The sequence below is a fragment of the Centroberyx gerrardi genome, chromosome 9, assembly GCF_048128805.1.
Source record: "Centroberyx gerrardi isolate f3 chromosome 9, fCenGer3.hap1.cur.20231027, whole genome shotgun sequence".
NCBI classification, from domain to species: Eukaryota; Metazoa; Chordata; class Actinopteri; order Beryciformes; family Berycidae; genus Centroberyx; species Centroberyx gerrardi.
Window position 1 is genome coordinate 1,705,944 of NC_136005.1, and position 20,506 is coordinate 1,726,449.

At 44.9% G+C, this 20,506-nt stretch overlaps 1 protein-coding gene across 1 annotated transcript; it reads left to right on the forward strand.

Annotated features, from left to right (window-relative positions):
- Positions 1 to 8,549: 8,549 nt before the first annotated feature.
- On the forward strand, positions 8,550 to 18,782 carry LOC139908458 (uncharacterized). The gene is made up of 5 exons (XM_078285802.1): positions 8,550 to 9,096; positions 12,810 to 12,906; positions 14,303 to 14,456; positions 14,597 to 14,724; positions 16,939 to 18,782. Coding segments are annotated over exons 1-5 (705 nt in total). The 5' UTR covers positions 8,550 to 8,772; the 3' UTR covers positions 16,941 to 18,782.
- Positions 18,783 to 20,506: the final 1,724 nt, after the last annotated feature.

Genomic DNA, 20,506 nt, shown 5'->3' on the forward strand with positions numbered 1-20,506 from the left:
GCCAATAGCCGATACTTTGTCCTGATATTCAATATGTTTATATGAATATGTAGACATATCCTCCACTCTCCAGAGTTTTATTTTGTGTCTTTCTGTCCATTCAAAGCTGTGTGTGTGGTGTCATGAACCAAAAACACTCTCAATCCATTTCTCCACGTTCATTTTCCAGCATCTCTCTGAGCCTTACCAAGAACAGGCCGTTTCTGTCGCCGTGTCTTTAAGGCTCATTAATATTAACGACCCCTCTGTTCCGATTGGCTAACCGTTTCGAGAGCGAAACGTGAGACGCCGCGGCCCGGCGGCTACAGGTAGGGAAAACTCTCCGGTAATAAACGATGACGACCGCTCGACCGCTTTGAAAAAAACACTTTGTTAGTCTATTATTTCTTACAGAAATGATAATGAGCGAACCTTTGTGACGCCACAAAGTTACGGAAGTCCAAACGGCTCGTTTAGAAGCAAGGGAAATCCCGTTTTCCACAATATAGGACCTTTAAATTGGACCTTTTTTATATTGAAAAATTCCAAGTATTCAGTGTTTCCTCCAGAGTTTTCTGCTCATCAGGATGGAAAAGCCTCTGAAACATTTAGAGCATCATGGGACACTAAAACTCTCCACTGAAACCCAGACTGATTAAATTCTTTCAGGGTTAGCAGCTCTTTAAAGAACACTGAAATGAAAAATGTCTTTTCTGCCTTTTCAGCTCATGCTATCATACCATACACCTATTTGACAATTTATGCCAAAAAAAAAGACAAAAAATGTTTTAACTTCTTGTATTTTTACATCAAAATCTCATTCCTTTACTTCCTGGAAAACAGTGCATCTTTAATGGTGACATCATGCTGCACCAGGAAGAGTCAATAAATTCCAACCAATAAAACAGTCCCTCCGCCCCTCCCATCAAATCATGCTGCCTCTCTCTCCCTCACTGGTCTCCCATTGGTTTACACTTTTGAATGATCCCTCCCTGACAACAGAAAATACATCACATTAAAGCAATATTCCACTTATTTGGCACTTGACCGCCATGAAAAGCAGAATATAATCTCCTCACCAAGATCAGATGCAGCTGGACCAGTTTGTAGCGTTCAGATTTTTTCTTCCCATTCATTTGAATGGAAACTGACATTGAAGACGCTGGTGAACAGATTCAGCATCAGATCTGCTGCTGTGAGTCCAGCTGACTGTTGGTCCGACGCTTCAGAGCAGAATCTCACCAAACAGCTTTTTTACTGATAGAAGAAAACACAGCGGAGGGATACCATTTAGGAGACATAGTTCCTGTTTGGGAGACCGGATCTACTTTTATTTTAAATACTAATTTTAGTGTAAACCAAGAATAGAAATACAAAATGATGACCGACCAATTACAGTTTTTTTGTTTTAAAAGCAGGATCTGTTATTGAATCTGTTCACAAACTTGTTAAATGTCAGTTTTCAGTCTGTTTTCGTGGCTCATTCAAACTCTACGAACTCGTCCAGCTGCATCTGATCTTGGTGAGCAGTTTATATTCTGGTTTTCATGGCGGTTAAGTGCTGAATAACCCCCATGTTAAAATTAAGTGGAATATTGCATTAAGGAAGCAAGATGCTCTCAAGATGCCGTTTCATTTCTTTACAGCAGGGATCTTCTCATGTGTTTTCTGTCTGCCGGTCTCTCTTCTGGTCTCTTTCACGTCACTGGTTCCGCAGTAATAAACCGCAGAGTCGCTCTCCTCGGAGCCGCGGAGCAGCAGCGACCCGTCCGCCCCGACGCTGAACTTGTCGGGGCTGAAGCCGGCGCCGTAGCTCACGGTGGGGGTGCGGGCCGACCGGTAGCTGAGGACGAGCCGGGGACCCCGTCCCGCCGCCTGCTGGTACCAGCTCAGCGCGTCGGACCCGCCGGCCGGCAGGGGGCAGCACAGGGTGGCGTCGCCTCCCGCTCGCACCCGGACCGTCTCTGCCGGCAGCGCGGCGGCGTGAAGATCCCACCTGGAACCTCAACAACAACACAGCAACAATACAGATGGAGCGAGGCAGAGCAAGGCACCGACACCGACAGGGTGCAGGTCCCATTCCCACTGGGACACACACTCTGAACCTCTGTATTAAAGTAATAATCCATAACTTTCCATCTAACTAACTGTCTGCCTGTCCTGCTCCTCTCTCTCTCTCTCTAACTCAACAGTGATCCAACCTATATCAGTTCATAAATCTTCTCCTCTGTCTGTTCTGAACAGCCGGTGTCTGGTAGGGAAAAATCCTCTGCTGCACAGGAAGTGATGCGTTTTACGTTTCTGGTTTGTTTGGAATCAGCAGAAGAAGAACTGGGTAGCATGAGCAGCGATAGCCACCATAACTGAACAGACAAAGGAAATTGAAACTCAAACTGCATCAACAGAAAGAAACAGATGAATCTCTCAGAGGAAGGCGAGCGTCTCCGAGACAAAATGAAAAACAGTCCAAGTTGAGAAGTGTCTACATCGTGTGTCTTTATTATTAAAAACACCAAAGTTATGACCGCTGATCACTAAAGGTGTCCACAAAAGAAACTCACGGATTGTCACTTTAATGTTGATGTGAAGCTCTCTGGATAAAAGCCATCAGATGTTTTGTCTCTTTCATCACAGACCAACAGCTTCATGTTTTCTGATTACATCATTCTGTGTTTGTTCCTCCTGAGCAAAACACCATCAGACTGGAACAGATCAGTTTCTGGTTCTGAACCAATGCTGCTGTCTGATGCTTTAATCCCATACCGTCAGACAGTGCAGACAGTAGGGTTTAATTTGAAGGGATTTTCTGCCTGAAATCCCTCAAATTGCCCTTAAATTAAAGCTGAGAATCTGCACTTTAACCTCATAGTCATTGCATCATTTTATAACCAAGTTACAGTGAGCTAAAACATCAGTGTGTTGTGGCTGTGTTGAAACGTAGCCTACTGCAACATGCACAGCAAGAATTAAAATATGAACATTAAGAATGAAAAGACTTTATAGAAAACAGACTTACCACTCAGGGCAATTAACAAGCAGATGAAGACTGAGTCCATGTTACTGAAGCTGTGGTGGCTAGCTGTACTGTCCTGCTGTGTGTTGAGAAGAGAACTGAGCCTGCAGACTGAAGCTGCTGTTGTTCACAAACCCAACAGAGCGTGAAGAGGAACCTGAAGCTAACTGCCAACAACTGAACAGCTAACAGGTGAAAGTTAACAGCTAACAGGTGAAAGTTAACAGCTAACAGGTGAAAGTTAACAGCTAACAGGTGAGTTAACAGCTAACAGGTGAAAGTTAACAGCTAACAGGTGAAAGTTAACAGCTAACAGGTGAGTTAACAGCTAACAGGTGAAAGTTAACAGCTAACAGGTGAGTTAACAGCTAACAGGTGAGTTAACAGCTAACAGGTGAAAGTTAACAGCTAACAGGTGAGTTAACAGCTAACAGGTGAAAGTTAACAGCTAACAGGTGAGTTAACAGCTAACAGGTGAAAGTCAACAGCTAACAGGTGAGTTAACAGCTAACAGGTGATAGTTAACAGCTAACAGGTGAGTTAACAGCTAACAGGTGATAGTTAACAGCTAACAGGTGAGTTAACAGCTAACAGGTGAGTTAACAGCTAACAGGTGATAGTTAACAGCTAACAGGTGAGTTAACAGCTAACAGGTGAAAGTCAACAGCTAACAGGTGAGTTAACAGCTAACAGGTGATAGTTAACAGCTAACAGGTGAGTTAACAGCTAACAGGTGATAGTTAACAGCTAACAGGTGAGTTAACAGCTAACAGGTGAGTTAACAGCTAACAGGTGATAGTTAACAGCTAACAGGTGAGTTAACAGCTAACAGGTGAAAGTTAACAGCTAACAGGTGAGTTAACAGCTAACAGGTGAAGGTTAACAGCTAACAGGTGAAAGTTAACAGCTAGCAGGTGAGTTAACAGCTAACAGGTGAAAGTTAACAGCTAACAGGTGATAGTTAACAGCTAACAGGTGAAAGTTAACAGCTAGCAGGTGAAAGTTAACAGCTAACAGGTGAAAGTTAACAGCTAACAGGTGAAAGTTAACAGCTAACAGGTGAGTTAACAGCTAAGTTAACAGCTAACAGGTGAAAGTTAACAGCTAACAGGTGAGTTAACAGCTAAGTTAACAGCTAACAGGTGAAAGTTAACAGCTAACAGGTGAGTTAACAGCTAACAGGTGATAACAGCTAACAGGTAAAAGTTAACAGCTAACAGGTGAGTTAACAGCTAACAGGTGATAACAGCTAACAGGTGAAAGTTAACAGCTAACAGGTGATAACAGCTAACAGGTGAGTTAACAGCTAACAGGTGATAACAGCTAACAGGTAAAAGTTAACAGCTAACAGGTGAAAACTAACAGCCAATAATAGGTAATAAGTAGTAGTAATAGTAATAGTAGTAGTATTAATAGGCTATCTATGTGTCTAAACTTTATTTATCTAAGAGGTTTTTTTTTTGTTTGTTTTTTTATAAACTAAAATAAAAAATACATCAATTCTAAATCAAAACAGTGAAGAGGTGTCAGAGTTTGGTCTGTTTGTAGTTAAATACTTTTGATTGATGGCAGAATAAAGAGAGCTACAGAAGTGTAAATGTGAGGAGATAAAAACACACCAGACAAGAACAGAGTAGTAAGTCTACAGAGAGGAGAGGACAGACACAGCAGTCTCTCCATTACAGAAATAAATCCTTTACTGTTGACACCAGGCTCTGACACCTTCTCTTAATCTAACAGGAAGTCTACATTTTAATGTTTAAAATAAAGGGGAACTAACTGTGAATATTTTCATATTAATCTCATAACTGCATTTGAACTAGTGGTAGTTTGGTGAGCTGTGCAGGGTTCATCTCTCTGCTCACCACTAGAGGGCAGACTCGCTCTGTCTCATACAGGCAGGATGGGGATTCAAACTGATGTAAGATATCTGAGGACAGGGTCAAGAACAAATGAATGCTTTATGAAAATAGAACTTTTTTTTGTTTGTTTTTTGTCCATATTTTTCTGTATGATGATATGGCTGCATGGAGATTTCAGAATTTACCCTCCTTTGTATTTACCACTACTTAACCTGGAATAGATTTAGAAAATGAATGAATGAAAAGTCATTGACAGACTGCAAAGATCTTTTAGTGAGTTAGTGGGTGAGTTAGTCAGTCAGTCAGTCAGTCAGTCAGTTAGTTAGTTAGTTAGTTAATTAGTTAGTTAGTTAGTTGTGTTCCAGTCACTCAGCCTGAATATTAGCCTGAGCAGATACAATGTGGATATGCAGACTGCTGAGTCGGTCGGTATCTGCTCTCTGCTTGGGCAGTGTAGGATGTAAACTTCATAGTGTGACTTGGTGGGGTTTAGATGTAGCGTGTAACTTAATGTCCTGAATAGAAAGGGATAATGATGGTAGTGTGTGATGTAAAGTAGTGTTGTTGAGAACAAGGTGCAGGTGACAGCAGCAGCAGGGTAGTGGACTTGGGTCTGCTGAGTCTGGGCAGAGAGGGGTGTGTTTCTGGGACGCTGGAATACACTGTTGAGCCTTCTTGAGGTGTCGTGGGCCTAATTCAACGAAACATCGGTGAAGGAGGAGCCCACTGGATAACCCCGATGATTTGCCTACACTTACTCACCCTGAAACTAGAGTAGGTAGCTGGTGAATGTTGCTGCCTGTCTTACGGTGCTGTAGAGTTATGACGGTGCATGTGCTGTCCTGACCGCACTAACACCATTTTTTGGCAGCTGTGGTTACTGTGGCAGTAAACTACTGTATGTTGAGTGTTGCCTCTGACCTAGAAGAGGAACCAGGAACCAGGTTACAACTGGGAGACAGACGCTGCGTTCATGTGCCGTCAGATATAGTATATCAGAAAAAATAATTTCCTACTTGGAAATTTCACATGAACGCCACTCTAACTCCTGAAGTCGGAAAGTCTGAGAAAATATACCTACCCAAGTTATGATGCAATGACAACCTTTAACTTTCTCAACATAGTGGAAAAATCCAGTTTAGTGTTGGTCAACAGTAAGAAAACACTTTATGAAGCTTTATGACAGGCTTGAATTTAACCAGACTAACCATCATAACTAACATTTGTTTAAATGATGTTTGTTAAGCTGCAGGACGACCATGTTTGTTTGTCTTCCAGGTTTGATTTTCTGACAGAATAGCAGCATAGCTGTTTAGCAGCCGACTTGGAAGTCCCGGATGTCGTATTTTCCTATCAGCACTTGAACGCAGCAAGAGATCAGCTACTGAAATGTAAATTACTTGTAGTAGGCAGTTAGCTGAGGGGTTTTCCAACTCCACCGTGGCTGCGCTGTGTGTGTTCAGGGTCGGGGTGTGTGTGTGTGTGTGTGTGTGTGTGTACGTGGGTGTGTGTGTGGGGGGGGGGTTACCAAGACAAACAGCCTCCCATTCACACACCAGTTCATGTCGGAGGAGGAAGGATGCAGGGTCAGAGGTCAACTGGCTGCTGCCTTCAAGGAAAAAATGAACCCAAAATCAACCAGTGAGTCAAATCTCTTGTCTGATTTCTCTCTTCTTCGGTTGTTCTGTCAAACAGATGTGAAAAAACCAAAGGGTGTGTGTGTGTGTGTGTGTGTGTGTGTGGGGGGGGGGGGGGGGGGGGGGGTCCAGTTTCTTGGATCAGTTCAGTGTTGATGAGCGCCTGGAGGCAGATTCCTGACCCCGCCTAACATCTGTTACTGACAAAACACCACTGTCAGGTGAAAATCATCTCCAAAATGTCAGCTATTCAGGAATAAAAAGTCATAAAACTGATAAAACAGCCCTGTTCAGTTTATCCAGCAGGTTTAAAGGTGAAGAGGAGCAGAGAAACCTTCATCATCAACATCTACTAAACTGGAGTGACGAGGTTTTCACATGACAACAGCAACAAGAAGTCTTCTCTGTGGGGGCGTGGCCTGTCAGGGGGTGGTGGAGGGGGCGTGGCCTGTCAGGGGGTGGTGGTGGAGGGGGCGTGGTCTGTCAGGGGGTGTTGAGGGGGCGTGGCATGTCGGGGTGGTGGTGGAGGGGGTGTGGTGGAGGGGGCGTGGTCTGTCAGGGGGTGGTGGAGGGGGTCTCTCTACCTGTCTGTCTCTCTGTCTGTCTCTCTCTCTACAGTCTGTCTCTCTGCCTGTCTCTCTACCTGTCTGTCTCTCTGCCTGTCTCTCTGTCTGTCTCTCTGTCTGTCTCTCTCTCAGTCTGTCTCTCTGTCTGTCTCTCTGTCTGTCTCTCTACCTGTCTCTCTGTCTGTCTGTCTCTCTGTCTGTCTGTCTCTCTGCCTGTCTCTCTGTCTGTCTGTCTCTCTGTCTGTCTGTCTCTCTGCCTGTCTCTCTGTCTGTCTCTCTCTCTGTCTGTCTCTCTGTCTGTCTCTCTACCTGTCTGTCTCTCTGCCTGTCTCTGTCTGTCTGTCTCTCTGTCTGTCTCTCTGCCTGTCTCTCTGTCTGTCTGTCTCTCTGTCTGTCTGTCTCTCTGCCTGTCTCTCTGTCTGTCTCTCTGTCTGTCTCTCTGCCTGTCTCTCTGTCTGTCTGTCTCTCTGTCTGTCTCTCTGCCTGCCTGTCTCTCTCTCTACTGTCTGTCTCTCTGCCTGCCTACCTCTCTGCCTGTCTCTCTCTCTCTCTCTTCCTCTCTCTCTCCCCTGTCAGGGGGTGGTGGAGGGGGCGTGGCCTGTCGGGGTGGTGGTGGGGGTCTCTCTCTCTGTCTGTCTCTCTGTCTCTCTCTCTACTGTCTGTCTCTCTACCTGTCTGTCTGTCTCTCTGTCTGTCTCTCTGTCTCTCTCTCTACTGTCTGTCTCTCTACCTGTCTGTCTCTCTCTCTGTCTGTCTCTCTGTCTCTCTCTCTACTGTCTGTCTCTCTACCTGTCTGTCTGTCTCTCTGCCTGCCTACCTCTCTGCCTGTCTCTCTCTCTCTCTCTCTCTTCCTCTTTCTCTCTCTCTCTCTCTGCACCTGTCTCACTCTCTCTTCCTGTCTCTCAGTTTCTCAGTTTTTCTGTTATTGTGTCTCTCTCTCTCTCTGAGTTTCATTTATTGCAGTGAATGTTAGGAACAGTGTTGCCAAAGCATCTACATACTTTCTCTCTCTTTTTCCACCTCTCCCTCTCTCTCTCTCTCTCCCTCCCTCTCTCTCTCTCTCTCTCTCTCTCTCTCTCTCTCTCTCTGGGAGTTCAGCCAGGTTCGTCTTTCCAAGGCTGACAAACAGAAACAGAAACCCACAGTTCCCGCACACACACACACACACACACACACACACACACCCTACCAGGGAAACACTGCATCACACAGGAGCGATGGAATTTTAACTTTCATTTAAGTGTAAAGTGCGTGTGTGTGTGTGTGTGTGTGTGTGTGTGTGTGTGTGTGTTACTAGTGTTTATTCATCTGATCTTGTGATTTCCCTGTTAATCACTCTGTCCTCTCCAGGCACGATAACACCGACATGGAGAAGAAGAAGAAGGAGGAGGAGGAAGAGGAGGGGGGGTGGTGGGCGGGGGGTGGGTGGGTAGGGGGGCGTGGCTAAGGTTTGCTGTCCTAATGTCACCCGCCGGGGAGCCACACCCTGTTTCCTGCCCATCTGAGGTCGGAGCTGTTTGGGGGAAACTCCACTCCTGCCTGCATTCGACCTGAGTTTCACCGAGAGCAGCTGCAGCTTCACCTGATCTGACGGATCCACCTCCGCCTTCACCTCCACCTTCATCATCCTCACCGCACCGAGCATCTACAACACCACCACCGCCGCCTCCTCCCTTGCCGCCTCTTCATCCTCCTCCTCCTCCTCCTCCTCAGCCATGACGGGCTCCAAGTCCCCCCAGACGGTGAGGAACATCGTCATCGTGGTGCTGGCGCTCTGGTCCGTCATCTCGCTCATCATCATCGTGGTGTGGGCGACCTCGCCGGACATGAAGAGCGCCAGCCAGTGCCGCGCCGAGCTGCAGGAGGTGAGGGAGAAGCTGGAGGGGGCCAAGGTGGTGTGGACCAAGGACAAGGCGGCTCTGGAGGAGATAGTGCTGGAGGCGCGGGACGCCCAGAGCCGGCAGCGGGACGAGATCCAGAGGCTGCTGCTGCGCCTCGCCGCCACCAACGCCTCCCTGGACGAGTGCCGGCAGGAAACGGTGAGTGTTTGGGGCTTTTCTTCCTCTTGTCGGTTCATAAGATTCCCGACAAGATCAGCAAATGAATTTCCTGAAAAGCTTTGTGAATGTGAGTCTTTATGAATAGGGGCAGTATTCCTTTTATTCTCCGTCTCCGTCTCCCCTCTCCGGACTACCAGCATTTTTTTGTCGTAGTTGTTTTTCATAGAACAGCAGTCAGTGTGTGTGTAGGGAGGGAAGTCGCAGATTGTCACTTACTCACTCATTCTATAAAGAACATTTCTCAGCTCGTATCCTTAATATTGGAAAAAGTGAGTGTTCGGCTTGTCCTGCTTTCTCCCCCCCTCCCTTCTCCTTGAGGTTAGTCCTGACTCATTCCTCCTGCTCCTCCCTTCCTTCACCTCTGCTCCACTCCTCCATCCCCTCTCCCTTCTCCCTCTCTTTCTCTCTGCCTGACTTCTGTCTCTCCTCTCTGCTTTAGCTTCTCTCTCTCTCTCTCTCTCTCTCTCTGCTCATCCTTTTTTCTCTGTTTTCCCTTGTAAGGAGTGTAAAAGCCTTTGGGGTCACTGGGTACAAACGTCCTGCCAGGGAAAACACAATGCTGTAGTTGTTGCTTCATGAAGGAGTTTCATGGCTTCTTGATCAGTAGTGAATTCGTCTCGTTTGTTAGCGGACACCTAACATCATAACACAGAAAAATCACTTTTACCAGACAGATATTCTGTGTATTCTATGGCCTCTGCCAGTTATTCCAACAACAGACAGTCAGGAAAGTACCAGAATTACCAAAGGTCATTTTTATCTTCGTGATTTCACAACATTTCTTTTTTGGCGCAGGCCGCACAGACATTGTTTAACCCTTCAGGTTATTACATGGTCACCAGCTGCCCTTTTCGACCCTTTTCAAACTTAAAGCCATAAACAAAATCATAATCCAGATCATCCAACTTTCATTCAAAAGCACACAGTGTTTCCTTTGCTTTGTTCACACACACACACAGACAGAGTGTCTCTCTCCGGCCGCTCGGAGGCTTTTCCTCCTGCGATGATCCAAAAGTTTTCTGTTGTTGTTTGTTTGGTGGAGCTTCGCTTCCCTCCGTCCTGCCAGCGATCGATGACCTTTTCAACTTTTCCTTCCCCCCTGCTATGAAGCGGGACTTGCACAACCATGCCAGTTGCAGGATGAACATGTAGGAGGAGGCGGAGGAGGCGGAGGAGGCGGGGGGGGGGGGTGTTAGGCTGGCGTCACCCAGCCTCGGCCCGTTGGTTTCCTCTGCACATTCAGCTGAGCAGTGACTGTCAGCAGGAAGAATCACAGCAGTGGGTTTTACATAAGAGCAGTCAGAAAGAGCAGCCAGCGCTCTGCAGACAGCCATGCAAATGCAGGCAGATTAAACTGATCGCTCCGTCCAGAAGAGCTGGGGGCGGAGCTCAGGCTCACGCTTCCTGGAAAAAACCACCACCATCACAACCGTTTCACTTCAAACTATTCAGGGAGCCGCAGGTGAAGTTTAAAGTGTTGAGTGGGAAGTCTGGTTGGGTTTGTATAGCTGGGAAATCCTAAATGGCTTCAGAATAAAACAGAGTGAAGACGTTTGTTTGGACTTTCCCTTTAAGTGCCGCGGCCGGCTCTGCAGCGTCCGCCGGCCGCTCGTCTGCAGATCTAAGTTTAAATGCTGCGTCGGATGAAAGGAATGTTTTTAAAAGCCGTTCTCAGCGTAGAGTCGACGGCCGACGCTCGCCTGCTTTCAATCACCGCCTCAAATATGTGATAGCAGGGAGGCAGCGCCTGGCATGGCTTGGCATGGCTTGGCATGGCTTGACCGAGGTTTCCTTAAAGTGGAAGAGCAGGTTAAGGATTCACATGTTGCTCCTGAGTATCAGTTGGCTTTGGTCTCTCCATAGCTTAGGGTAAACAAGTCCACATGTTACCTGCTAGTTTTTACTTTTATAATGAAGAGAAAAGATCAAACAGAAATCACCAGAAATGTATCTGGAAGTCAAATCTGAAAAAATCCCATCATGCAGCATCAGGACCAAAGTTCCTCTGAGCTCATACTTTGGTGACCTGCGATTAATGATTTATCACACTGACCTAATAATATATAGTCAGTCCTTACCACTAATAATTTATCATATTGACCGAATGATAATATCTAGTCAGTCATCAGTCCATGCTCAACAGAAATGTAGTTGAGTTATATCAGCAGGTTTGGATGTTTCGGTGGTGAATGCTGTCAGCTGCAGGGACTTTACTGTAAGTTAGGGTTTAATGGACTGATGTCACCGCATGTGCAGGAAGTCTGTAAATATCCAGAAAAGGTTTTGTGGCGCACACTTCTGCTTTTCTGCCCCAGCGGAGCTTCTGCAGGTCAAGTGCATCCTGACAGGCGTCCTCCCCGTCACAGACCGCTCCTTTAACCCTTTAACAGACGTCTGAGCCGAGCAGAGCTGAAAAATACACGAGAGAAGAAAAAACAATCTGTGTATCAACCTCCTTCATCTCTCTGAGCATGAGGTGTCATATCTCGGTTCAGCAGCCTCGCTATCCAGATCACAACTCAAAGATTAGGGCAAGAAACAGGAATTTGTAGAACAGACTTTGAATAATAAGAATATTACAAAAAGTATGAAAATCTTACGCCACAGCTCCCAAAAACATGTGTGAGCGTGCGGTTGGACCCAGGACAGCAGTCAGCATGAAGGGACGGATTTTGAGAGGAAGAGGAGGGTGATGATGAAGATAAAGTAGAGGTTATAAAACAATATGTAAGGTCTTGAAAAGATTGTTGATACAAAATGTTGGAAAAAATGATAAAGCAACTGTTTTACCATAAATGGACATCTCTAGACTTCTATAGTAAACATCAAAATGAAAGAAAGTGATGAGAATTGAAAGTAAACACACAGCACAGCGCTGCTCCCTTGATGATGAATGGGAGACTAACCAGATGATCTTTATACTTGGAAACTTTATTACATTCAAAACAGGAAACGTCGCTTTATCTCTGCTCATTCATCTTCAGTACGTTGACGGTCTCCTTATCCATCTGCCGATCAGAGCGAGTCTCCATGGCAACGTGCACCGCTGTGACATCACAGCTTCTGCTGCTGAAGGAAGCAGCCACAGCCGTCCTGCCGTTTATAAGACGAGAACACTTGACTCCAGTTCCTGTTGCTTTATCTAACATGATGGACTTGTCTGTCTCTTCTTCTGTGGTGTTCACACCAGTTCAGAACACATGAAGAAACGGCTGAATATGAGGCTTTCCGTCTCCTTCTACCCATAATCCCTTGCATTTTGGAGTAGTTTCCTGTAGCTGGTTGGATTAACAAACCGCACCTCAGTTCTCTTGTTAGAGGACTGAGACTCTCGGTGCCGTTATTTGCTGCCACCAGAGTTCAAAGGTCATCGTTCTCACCTGGACCAAACCAACCAACTACAGACCTAATTAAATAAACATATTGGGTGGGTTTCAAACATGTTGGGTGAATGAAAGCGGAGTCTAAGATCAGCATGTCAGATATGTGACCAATTAAACTTAAAGTCAAAAATGTGAACGAGAATCAGAATCACTTTAATCTGCCAGTCCAGTAAATATCCAGGAATTAGTCTGGTGACCGTCCAGACTGACGCGCACGGTGCAGGACGGTCCGGACTCTGATATTCTAAAGTCTTGCTGGTTCTGTGTTTCTCGTCTGCTGAAGCTGTGTGTCCGCTGTGTGTTCCTCAGGTTGTTCTGCGCGGGAACGTCACGGTCCTGGAGCAGCGGATCGAGCTGCACAGGGAGACGGAGGCCAACCTCACTGCACACATCGCTCTGCAGCAAGGTAGGAAAATGTCCGTCACAGCCGGAGCTGCGGAGCCCGCCGCTGGTAAACTCCCTGCCATGAAAGGATACTTTCTCAGCCGCGATATTCTTAGCTGCATTTTCCCCTGTAACCATAGCGACCTCTGAGTCAGAGTAAATAAATACATGCGATTGGTGGGTTATTGCTGGTTTAAAAAAATGACTTGACACTCTGTTCTGGTTCTCTGCTGAGAGAGAGATGACTGATGACTGCTGATGGCTGTAAAAGCTATTTGTTTATCAGCTCTCCAAAAGTTGACACATGATTATAATGCAGCGGCTCCTGGAAACATTTAGCAACTACAATTCAGGCATTTTGCTGACGCTCCCATCCAGAGCAGCGCACTGAGCAACAGTAGAGAAATTTGGCATGTGGGGTTTCCTTAATGAGAGCAGGCTGGTAAAGGCCAAGTGCCAGGGATTACAGCGCTACGCTAAGAGCCGAGAGGGAGAGCGAGGTATTTCCAGTGTAGGGACCAATCTCCACATCTAATCAAGACTTAATATGGTAAAAGTTTTAATAAAATCATAACAAACGAGCTGAGACCGAAGCGGTAGGCCGGCAGATAGGAAGCAGAGCTCTTAAGGACGGAGGTGATTTCCTGAACTGGAACAGTCGGGGGAAACGGTGAATTGCTGCATAAAGGCGATATGAAAATGTCATTGTGTGAAGAGGGAGCCGCCCGCCGCGATAAGCATCACGCCGCTCCTCCATCAGCGCTGCATGGGAACACGTCGGGCTGGAAGAAGTGACTCTCCTCCGTCTCCCGGAGAGCAACAACACACTGAGCCAACAAACTGCAGCCAGCAGCTGGAAAAAACAAGCCAACATACGTGAAACTCCTCAGCTGGCATGCCAGGCGATTCCTAAAATAGTTCCGATGACGGCAAGGAGCGGCGAGATAAGCCCCGCCCCGCCCCGCCTGGACTTTACCTTATAAGTTCAAATCCCACCACACTCTATTTCTGACCAAAACTGATAGAAGATCCATGACAACTGTCCGTGGAGTCTTGACTCTAATGCCACAGCTGTTCTATTCTATTCTATTCTATTCTATTCTATGCATAAGTACTAGTTTGAGAGAGTGGAGCCTTGAAACCTCATCAGATTTGTGTTTTGATTTCTCAGAAATACACAGGAAGTTATACTTAGTGCAAATCCTGAAGTGTGTTGGTATGTGCTTGCTTGTGTGTGTGTGTGTGTGTGTGTGTGCGTGCATGCGTATGTGTGTGCATGTGTGTGTGTAGAAGTGTAAGATGAGTGTGTGTGTGGTTTCCTGTATCGTCACATCGCTGCACCTCCTCCTCCAGTCATGAAGTCCGAACCCTGAAGCTTCTTCTCCCTCTGTTCTGTTTCTGGTTCTCGTCCGATCCAGATCACATCGAGGTTCTGCAGCAGAACCTGACTCAGGCGTTCCACCAGACCCAGTCGTGCCTCAGCCTGAACGTCGCGGCCGAGAGCCAGATGCAGGCCGCCCAGAGCCAGACCAAAGCCTGCCAGTCCAGCAAGCAGTATCTGGAGAAGCAGCTGTGAGTGCCGGCCCACGTTTAAAGAAACATTCCAGCTAGTTTTAACACGGAGGTTATTTTGCGCTTTACTGCCACGAAAACCAGAATATAACCCGGTCCAGCTGGTGTTCCAGGACTGATGTTGTTGTTTGTGTATCCAGGCTGAAGTGTAAGGTGGTGGACCAGCAGGCGTCTGACCAGCAGACTGCAGGAAACGGCGGCGCGCCTCACGCCGGCGTCCCGGCGCTGCTGCTGCTGCTGCTCTGCACCGGCCTGCGCCTCATCACCTGTGAGTACGATGCAGCGTTTGTTCCCAACAGCTGGTTTGTTTCACCAGCAACAGGAAGAAAGCTCCGCCAACGCTGAACAATCCTACAACCTGCTGTTACACCCAAACGCATCGCTCCTGTCACTTCAGTTTGAAGTTACATTGATTTCTTGACCCTCAAACATTCCTTTAGGATTTGGAATCAAGTCTTTATCTCTGTTAGTTTCATAATTTGGGCTACAACGATAATCATCTAATAGCGGAAATCCCAGATCCAGATCACCACCAAAATCGAATCAGTTGAACCTCGACTCAAGACCGATCTCTCCACCAGATTTAACGAAAATCTGTACGTTTCTGAAATATGGGGCTGACTGACAGACAAACTAACAGAACAGGACAGTCTGCAGCAGCTGTTTCCAACCATGAAGCTCCAGCAGTCCGGCAGTCCGACAGTCCGACAGTCCGGCCTCCTCTGCAGCAGCTCAGCTCTCTGGTTAAACTCCTGCAGCCACACAGGAGGAGCGGGTCGGTGTCATGAGCCGCTGCAGTGTTCGGTTGGACTGTCGGTCTGTCGGTTCGTGGTCTAGATCGGCGGTTCTCAACCTTTCTGGCTTGTGATCCCTTAAAACGAGGCGCTGTCTCCCCGCAGGCTGCAGATTTTCCCTTTTCAGGTCGTTTCATTTGATTCGTTATCAGAGGAGACAGAGAGGCTGAAAACTATTTCACAAGAAAAAAAAAGCAAAAATGAGAGAAAATGAGAAAAATAGACATGATAATAAATCTGTGTAGTAGATACTATATGTTTTTCCTATCCCATCAAATCATCTCATGACCCCCCAAAATTATCTTGCGACCTCCTGGGTTGAGAACCACTGGTCTAGAAGAAGAACATGACAGTAAGTTACACTCTAATCTGTCAGTGAAGATGCGAGATCTTTAATTCTTTCTTATGAATTATTTGCTGTATTCTTTCCTTCCAGCCCTCTGACAGGTGTGATGACTTGCTGCATGATTTGTCTTATTCCTCGTTTAAAGGATAACACCGGTGTCATTTTATTATTCTCTTATCATCATTAATGCCTATGAAGAGTCTAGTTTCCGGTCAGAAGCTCCTGCTGTGTTCTGCTGGTTCTTTCTAACATGACTTCATCAAGTCTGTTCTGCAGAAGTGAAAGTGAACAGATCGCTGCTGCAGACAGACTCCACTCTGCTTTAAGTTTCGTTTCTCTCTTCACAGCCGCCGCAAGAACGTAGCAGTGTGCAGTGATGCAGAGTGAACATAATAATAATAATAACAATAATAATAACTTTATTTGTATAGCACTTTTCTAAAAACAATGTTTACAAAGTGCTTTACATACAATAAAACCCAAAAGCAGTGATGTGAAACTACCACAATGAATGATAGAAAAAGAAAAATAAATTTAAAAAAAATATATATAATAGAAAGTAGGAATAAAAGGTAATATATGAGGTAAACAGGTACAACTAAAAACACGCAAACAAACAGAGATACAATTAAAAACAGATGAAACTTTAAATAAAAGTGTGTGCCGAAACACAAATCAGCCCCACTGAACTCGCCCATTAGTTGTAGAGTCTTGTTAAGAACCCATTACGGTAACTTTCTATTCCTTTCTGTGTCTATAATACATTATAATCATACTTATAACACATTATAATGCCATCATAATGCATTATAAGTATAGTTATAATCATGCATAGACAGTTATAATGTTTTATAACATTATAAACACATTACTTCACTACAATCTGTTATAAAGCTTTTTCATTACCACTTAAATGAAAAAGCATTATAATTGTCTATGCATGATTATAACTATACTAATGCATTATGATGGCATTATAATGTGTTATAAGTGATTATAATGTATTATAGACACTGGCTGTCATTTTAAAAAGATGGATGATGTTGGTCAGTGCAGCAGTTTGTCTCTTCACTGTTTTTAATGTATTTCTGAAAACAATGTGAGTCGACCTGCAGCAGAGCAGACAGCAGGAGCTTCAGACTGGAGAAACTCGTCGTTAACGGAGACGGGACAGAAATAAAACGACAGCGATGTTATCCTTTAATCTCCGCTGCAACGACCCAACTCCCCCATGAGGCCGATTCAAGTTTCATCTAATCTGATCTAGACTTTTGCAGCCTTCACTCCAGATAATGTGCAGTTGCAGTGTGTAATGCAGAGTGTCTGGATGCTGTGTGTGCAGGAGCGAGGCGAGGCGAGGCGAGGCGAGGCGAGGCGAGGCGAGGCGAGGCGCCGTTCGCTCGGAGGGTGAACGCCGTCCGGGACGCCGCCGGCCCCCCGGACCCACGTGGACCCACATGGACAATATGACTGCTGTACAAACTTCCTGTCTACAGACAAACGAAGAAAACGGAGACGGAGACTTCTTCTTCTTCTTCTATCTTTCATCTGTGTCTCGTTGTAGTTTGAATGATTGGAGTCAAAAATTGCTTTAACATGGAACAGGTATTTTCTTACATTTTTAAAGAGTTTCCAGCTTTGCCACTGTGCCTTTTTCTAAAGCTTCTCAGAGAGGAACAGCTTCGTCCTGTCTGCTGGGTTCACACCCAAACAACACACACACACACACACACACACACACACTCATTCATGTGGTTTTTCGTTGTTGTCTTTTTTGCGGAAATGTATCAGAGTTTCCTGCCAAAAGGTGAGCGATGTGCAATCGTGAAATATATCAACGAGTGTGTGTCTGGATTTGGCCGCTGTTACGTTAGCTTCCATTTTAGCGTTGCTTTTTGTTGCTGCTGCTTAACGCCTAGAGACATTAGAGGAGGAACTTCCCTCCACTTAGACAGCAGTTTGACTTTAGAGGCTTTTATTTAACGGTGCTGTTCAGAGTAAAGTGTCCAGCTGTCGAGCGACGAAACCCAAACAGAGCTGAGATATGAAAGCAGAGCGCTGTTCATCAGAATAATAAAACACCTGCGGCTCTTCCTCTGTGCCGACCGGTTCACATATCCAGTCTGAGCCACCAAAAGGTTAAAGGTCAAACTTGAGGGTTCAAAAGCAGCCCGAGTGTTCGGTATCAGCCGGCCTGCTGGGTAATCCGCAGTGCAGTTGCGCTGCGTTCAAAGTCATATGAGGTTTACTGTAAATACGAGCTGCCGACTGGGGAAAAGCGTCCCAGCAGGATGAGTGGGATTTATCTGCAGCTCTGGTTTCTCCCACCCGGCATCACGAATTTCAGAAGTGAGTCGAAACACTGCAGCCGTATCCACAGACAATACAAATATAAATTATGGGATATTTTCACAGTAATACAATCAAGTCTGCTTGAAAAAACGATTTGGTTTATGGTTGATTTTAAATTGATAAATAAAGATGATTTGGGCTTTGGGCGTTCTGACAGGTGAACGCTTCCAAGTTGAAGCAACGAGACTCTTGCTGTTCTTACACTTTTTCCCGTGTGACCTGAAGGCAACACAATGCTGCGTTCAGGTCACATGTGAACAGTGTGACGGCTTGGCAGCGTTCACACGTTCAAACCGGTTTGAATCCGTCAGACTCCATGATTGTAGTTTTCTGAAACTTGTTTTACCACAAACCAAAAAATCCAGACAGGAGTTACGAGTCAAAAAATGACTGCTGATCATTTTATGGTTTTATTTGAAATGAATCTCTCTTTCCCACACCGGACCGCAGCTGCTTCCTGTTGGTGACGTCAGAGGAGTCAGAGCTGCAGGTTGTGTTCACCGTCTCTCCTCGAGCTCGCACCCGCCGCCGCTCTGCCTCCATTTTGTTTTTCAGTGGGTTTGAACCGAAGGCTGAACATGTGAACCGGTGGAGACACAAGAGAGAGTTTCAACTTCAAACCTTTTAGAAAATATATTGGGAATACATAGCACAATGTTTAAGTCAGATTTGATGTATTTATTTTTTGAATCTTGTGTTTTCTGTGTATTATTTTTTACCGTGGCCCTCACTGTCACACGCTCTGTTAAATCTTGAGAAGCGGCTTCACTTTTCCACTGCCAGAGTCCGACGGGACGAACGAGCTGAACGATGAAATAAAGTGTGATGATTGGACGACAGCGGTGTGAGTTCATTCAGGACGAGGGAGGACTTGTGTTTCAGTGAAAGAATGGATGAGTCTGTTTCCCTTCAGCCAAAAGCAGAGGAGACGGCGCCCCCAAGTGGTGAAACTACAGAACTTCTCCAAGACGTCTGTCATACTTCAAATGAGACCAGATCAGATTAGAGGAAAAAAAAGCAGCGGTTTAAGGGTTAGAGCAGCAAATGGTAATATGATGCAGCAGAGGAGTGACCGAGTCAACTTTGATCGAGTCCCAAGTCAGTCTCAAGTCTTGAGGCACAAGTCCCAAGTCTAAATGTAGATTAGACTTGGGTCAAGATTAGTCAAGTCAGAACAAACCAAGAGTCCAGAATCAATTTAATATCTTAAAGAAAACTAAATATCTAGGACTTTTCAATGCAATATGGTTTTAATAGGATAAAAATTTGGTAAGAGCATCATGAGTTTGATTTCTATAATCAGTTTCAACTTCAATAAATTCAATCATTCCATACAAATTCAGAAAACAGAATTTAAATTCAGTCGTCCGCTGGAACAAATCTCATCACTTTCAATCTAAGTCATTTACACAAACACAAGATCTCAAGTCGAGACTTTAGAAACCTTTTCAAGTCATCAAAGTACAAGTCAGAGTCAAGTCCCAAGTCACCAGAACCCAAGTCAAGTCAAGTCTCAAGTCTTCTCTTCATGCAGCAAGTCAAGTCTCAAGCTATTCAAACTGTGACCTGAGTCCCACCTCTGTGATACAGGAAAGAAAAATATAATATGAATAAGAATGGAGTAAATGGGGTATTAAACATAATGCAGTCAACAATTACAACACTGGAAGTAAAAATACATATTTACATAAATACTTCCTCACACTTCCCCAGATGAGCCTCAGTGTTTGGCTGCAGAGCACCAACACACACACACACACACACACACTCACTCTCACACCTGATCTGGGGTCAGTGGACAACACATGAATGACATCTACTGTTTTTCTATTTTTCTCCATTAGAGCGATCAGACCATAGAGATACAACATTAAAATCCCAATAATAACACTTTGCAATAATGATTTATAATCTATTACACAACAAACTAATAAACAAATCATGTATATGTGTTTTTAAATGATTAATAAATAATTAGTTATTATGTTAATTATACATTCAATTAATACAATTTGTACAACATTAACTAATGCTATGTGTGGTAACAAATCAGCTGAGCTGAACAGTATTTTCTAGCTGGAAACTGATATCTCCCGTCTCTCCTATATGACTTGAATGCAGCATCAGACAACTTTAACTGTTAGTATGGAATTTAGTAAAACAGCCTTTTGCATTATTGAATCTTTTAAATGGAACCAACTTTTGGTGCAGATGTGTAGATGCATGTTGTAATGTTTCATTCATCCTGCTGTGAGTCTGTTCTGCAGGAGGAAAACACTGAAACTTACCAAGCATGGAGAGTGAGACCAGCTGACTACACCAAACCCCTTAATTTTATCCCTTAAAAGTCCTTAATTTCTCATTACATAAACATGAAATTATCCATTAAAAATTACATCGCTTTAAAAAAGCAAGGTTAGTACCATGGTTTTATAAGGGATTTATTCAGGGGTTGATTCATAGAGACACTAGAAATTAAGTAATATTTTTCATGCCTTTTGTGCAGGTTTACAGGGTAATTAAGTGGAAATTAATGGAAAAGTTCCTGTCTCCCTGAA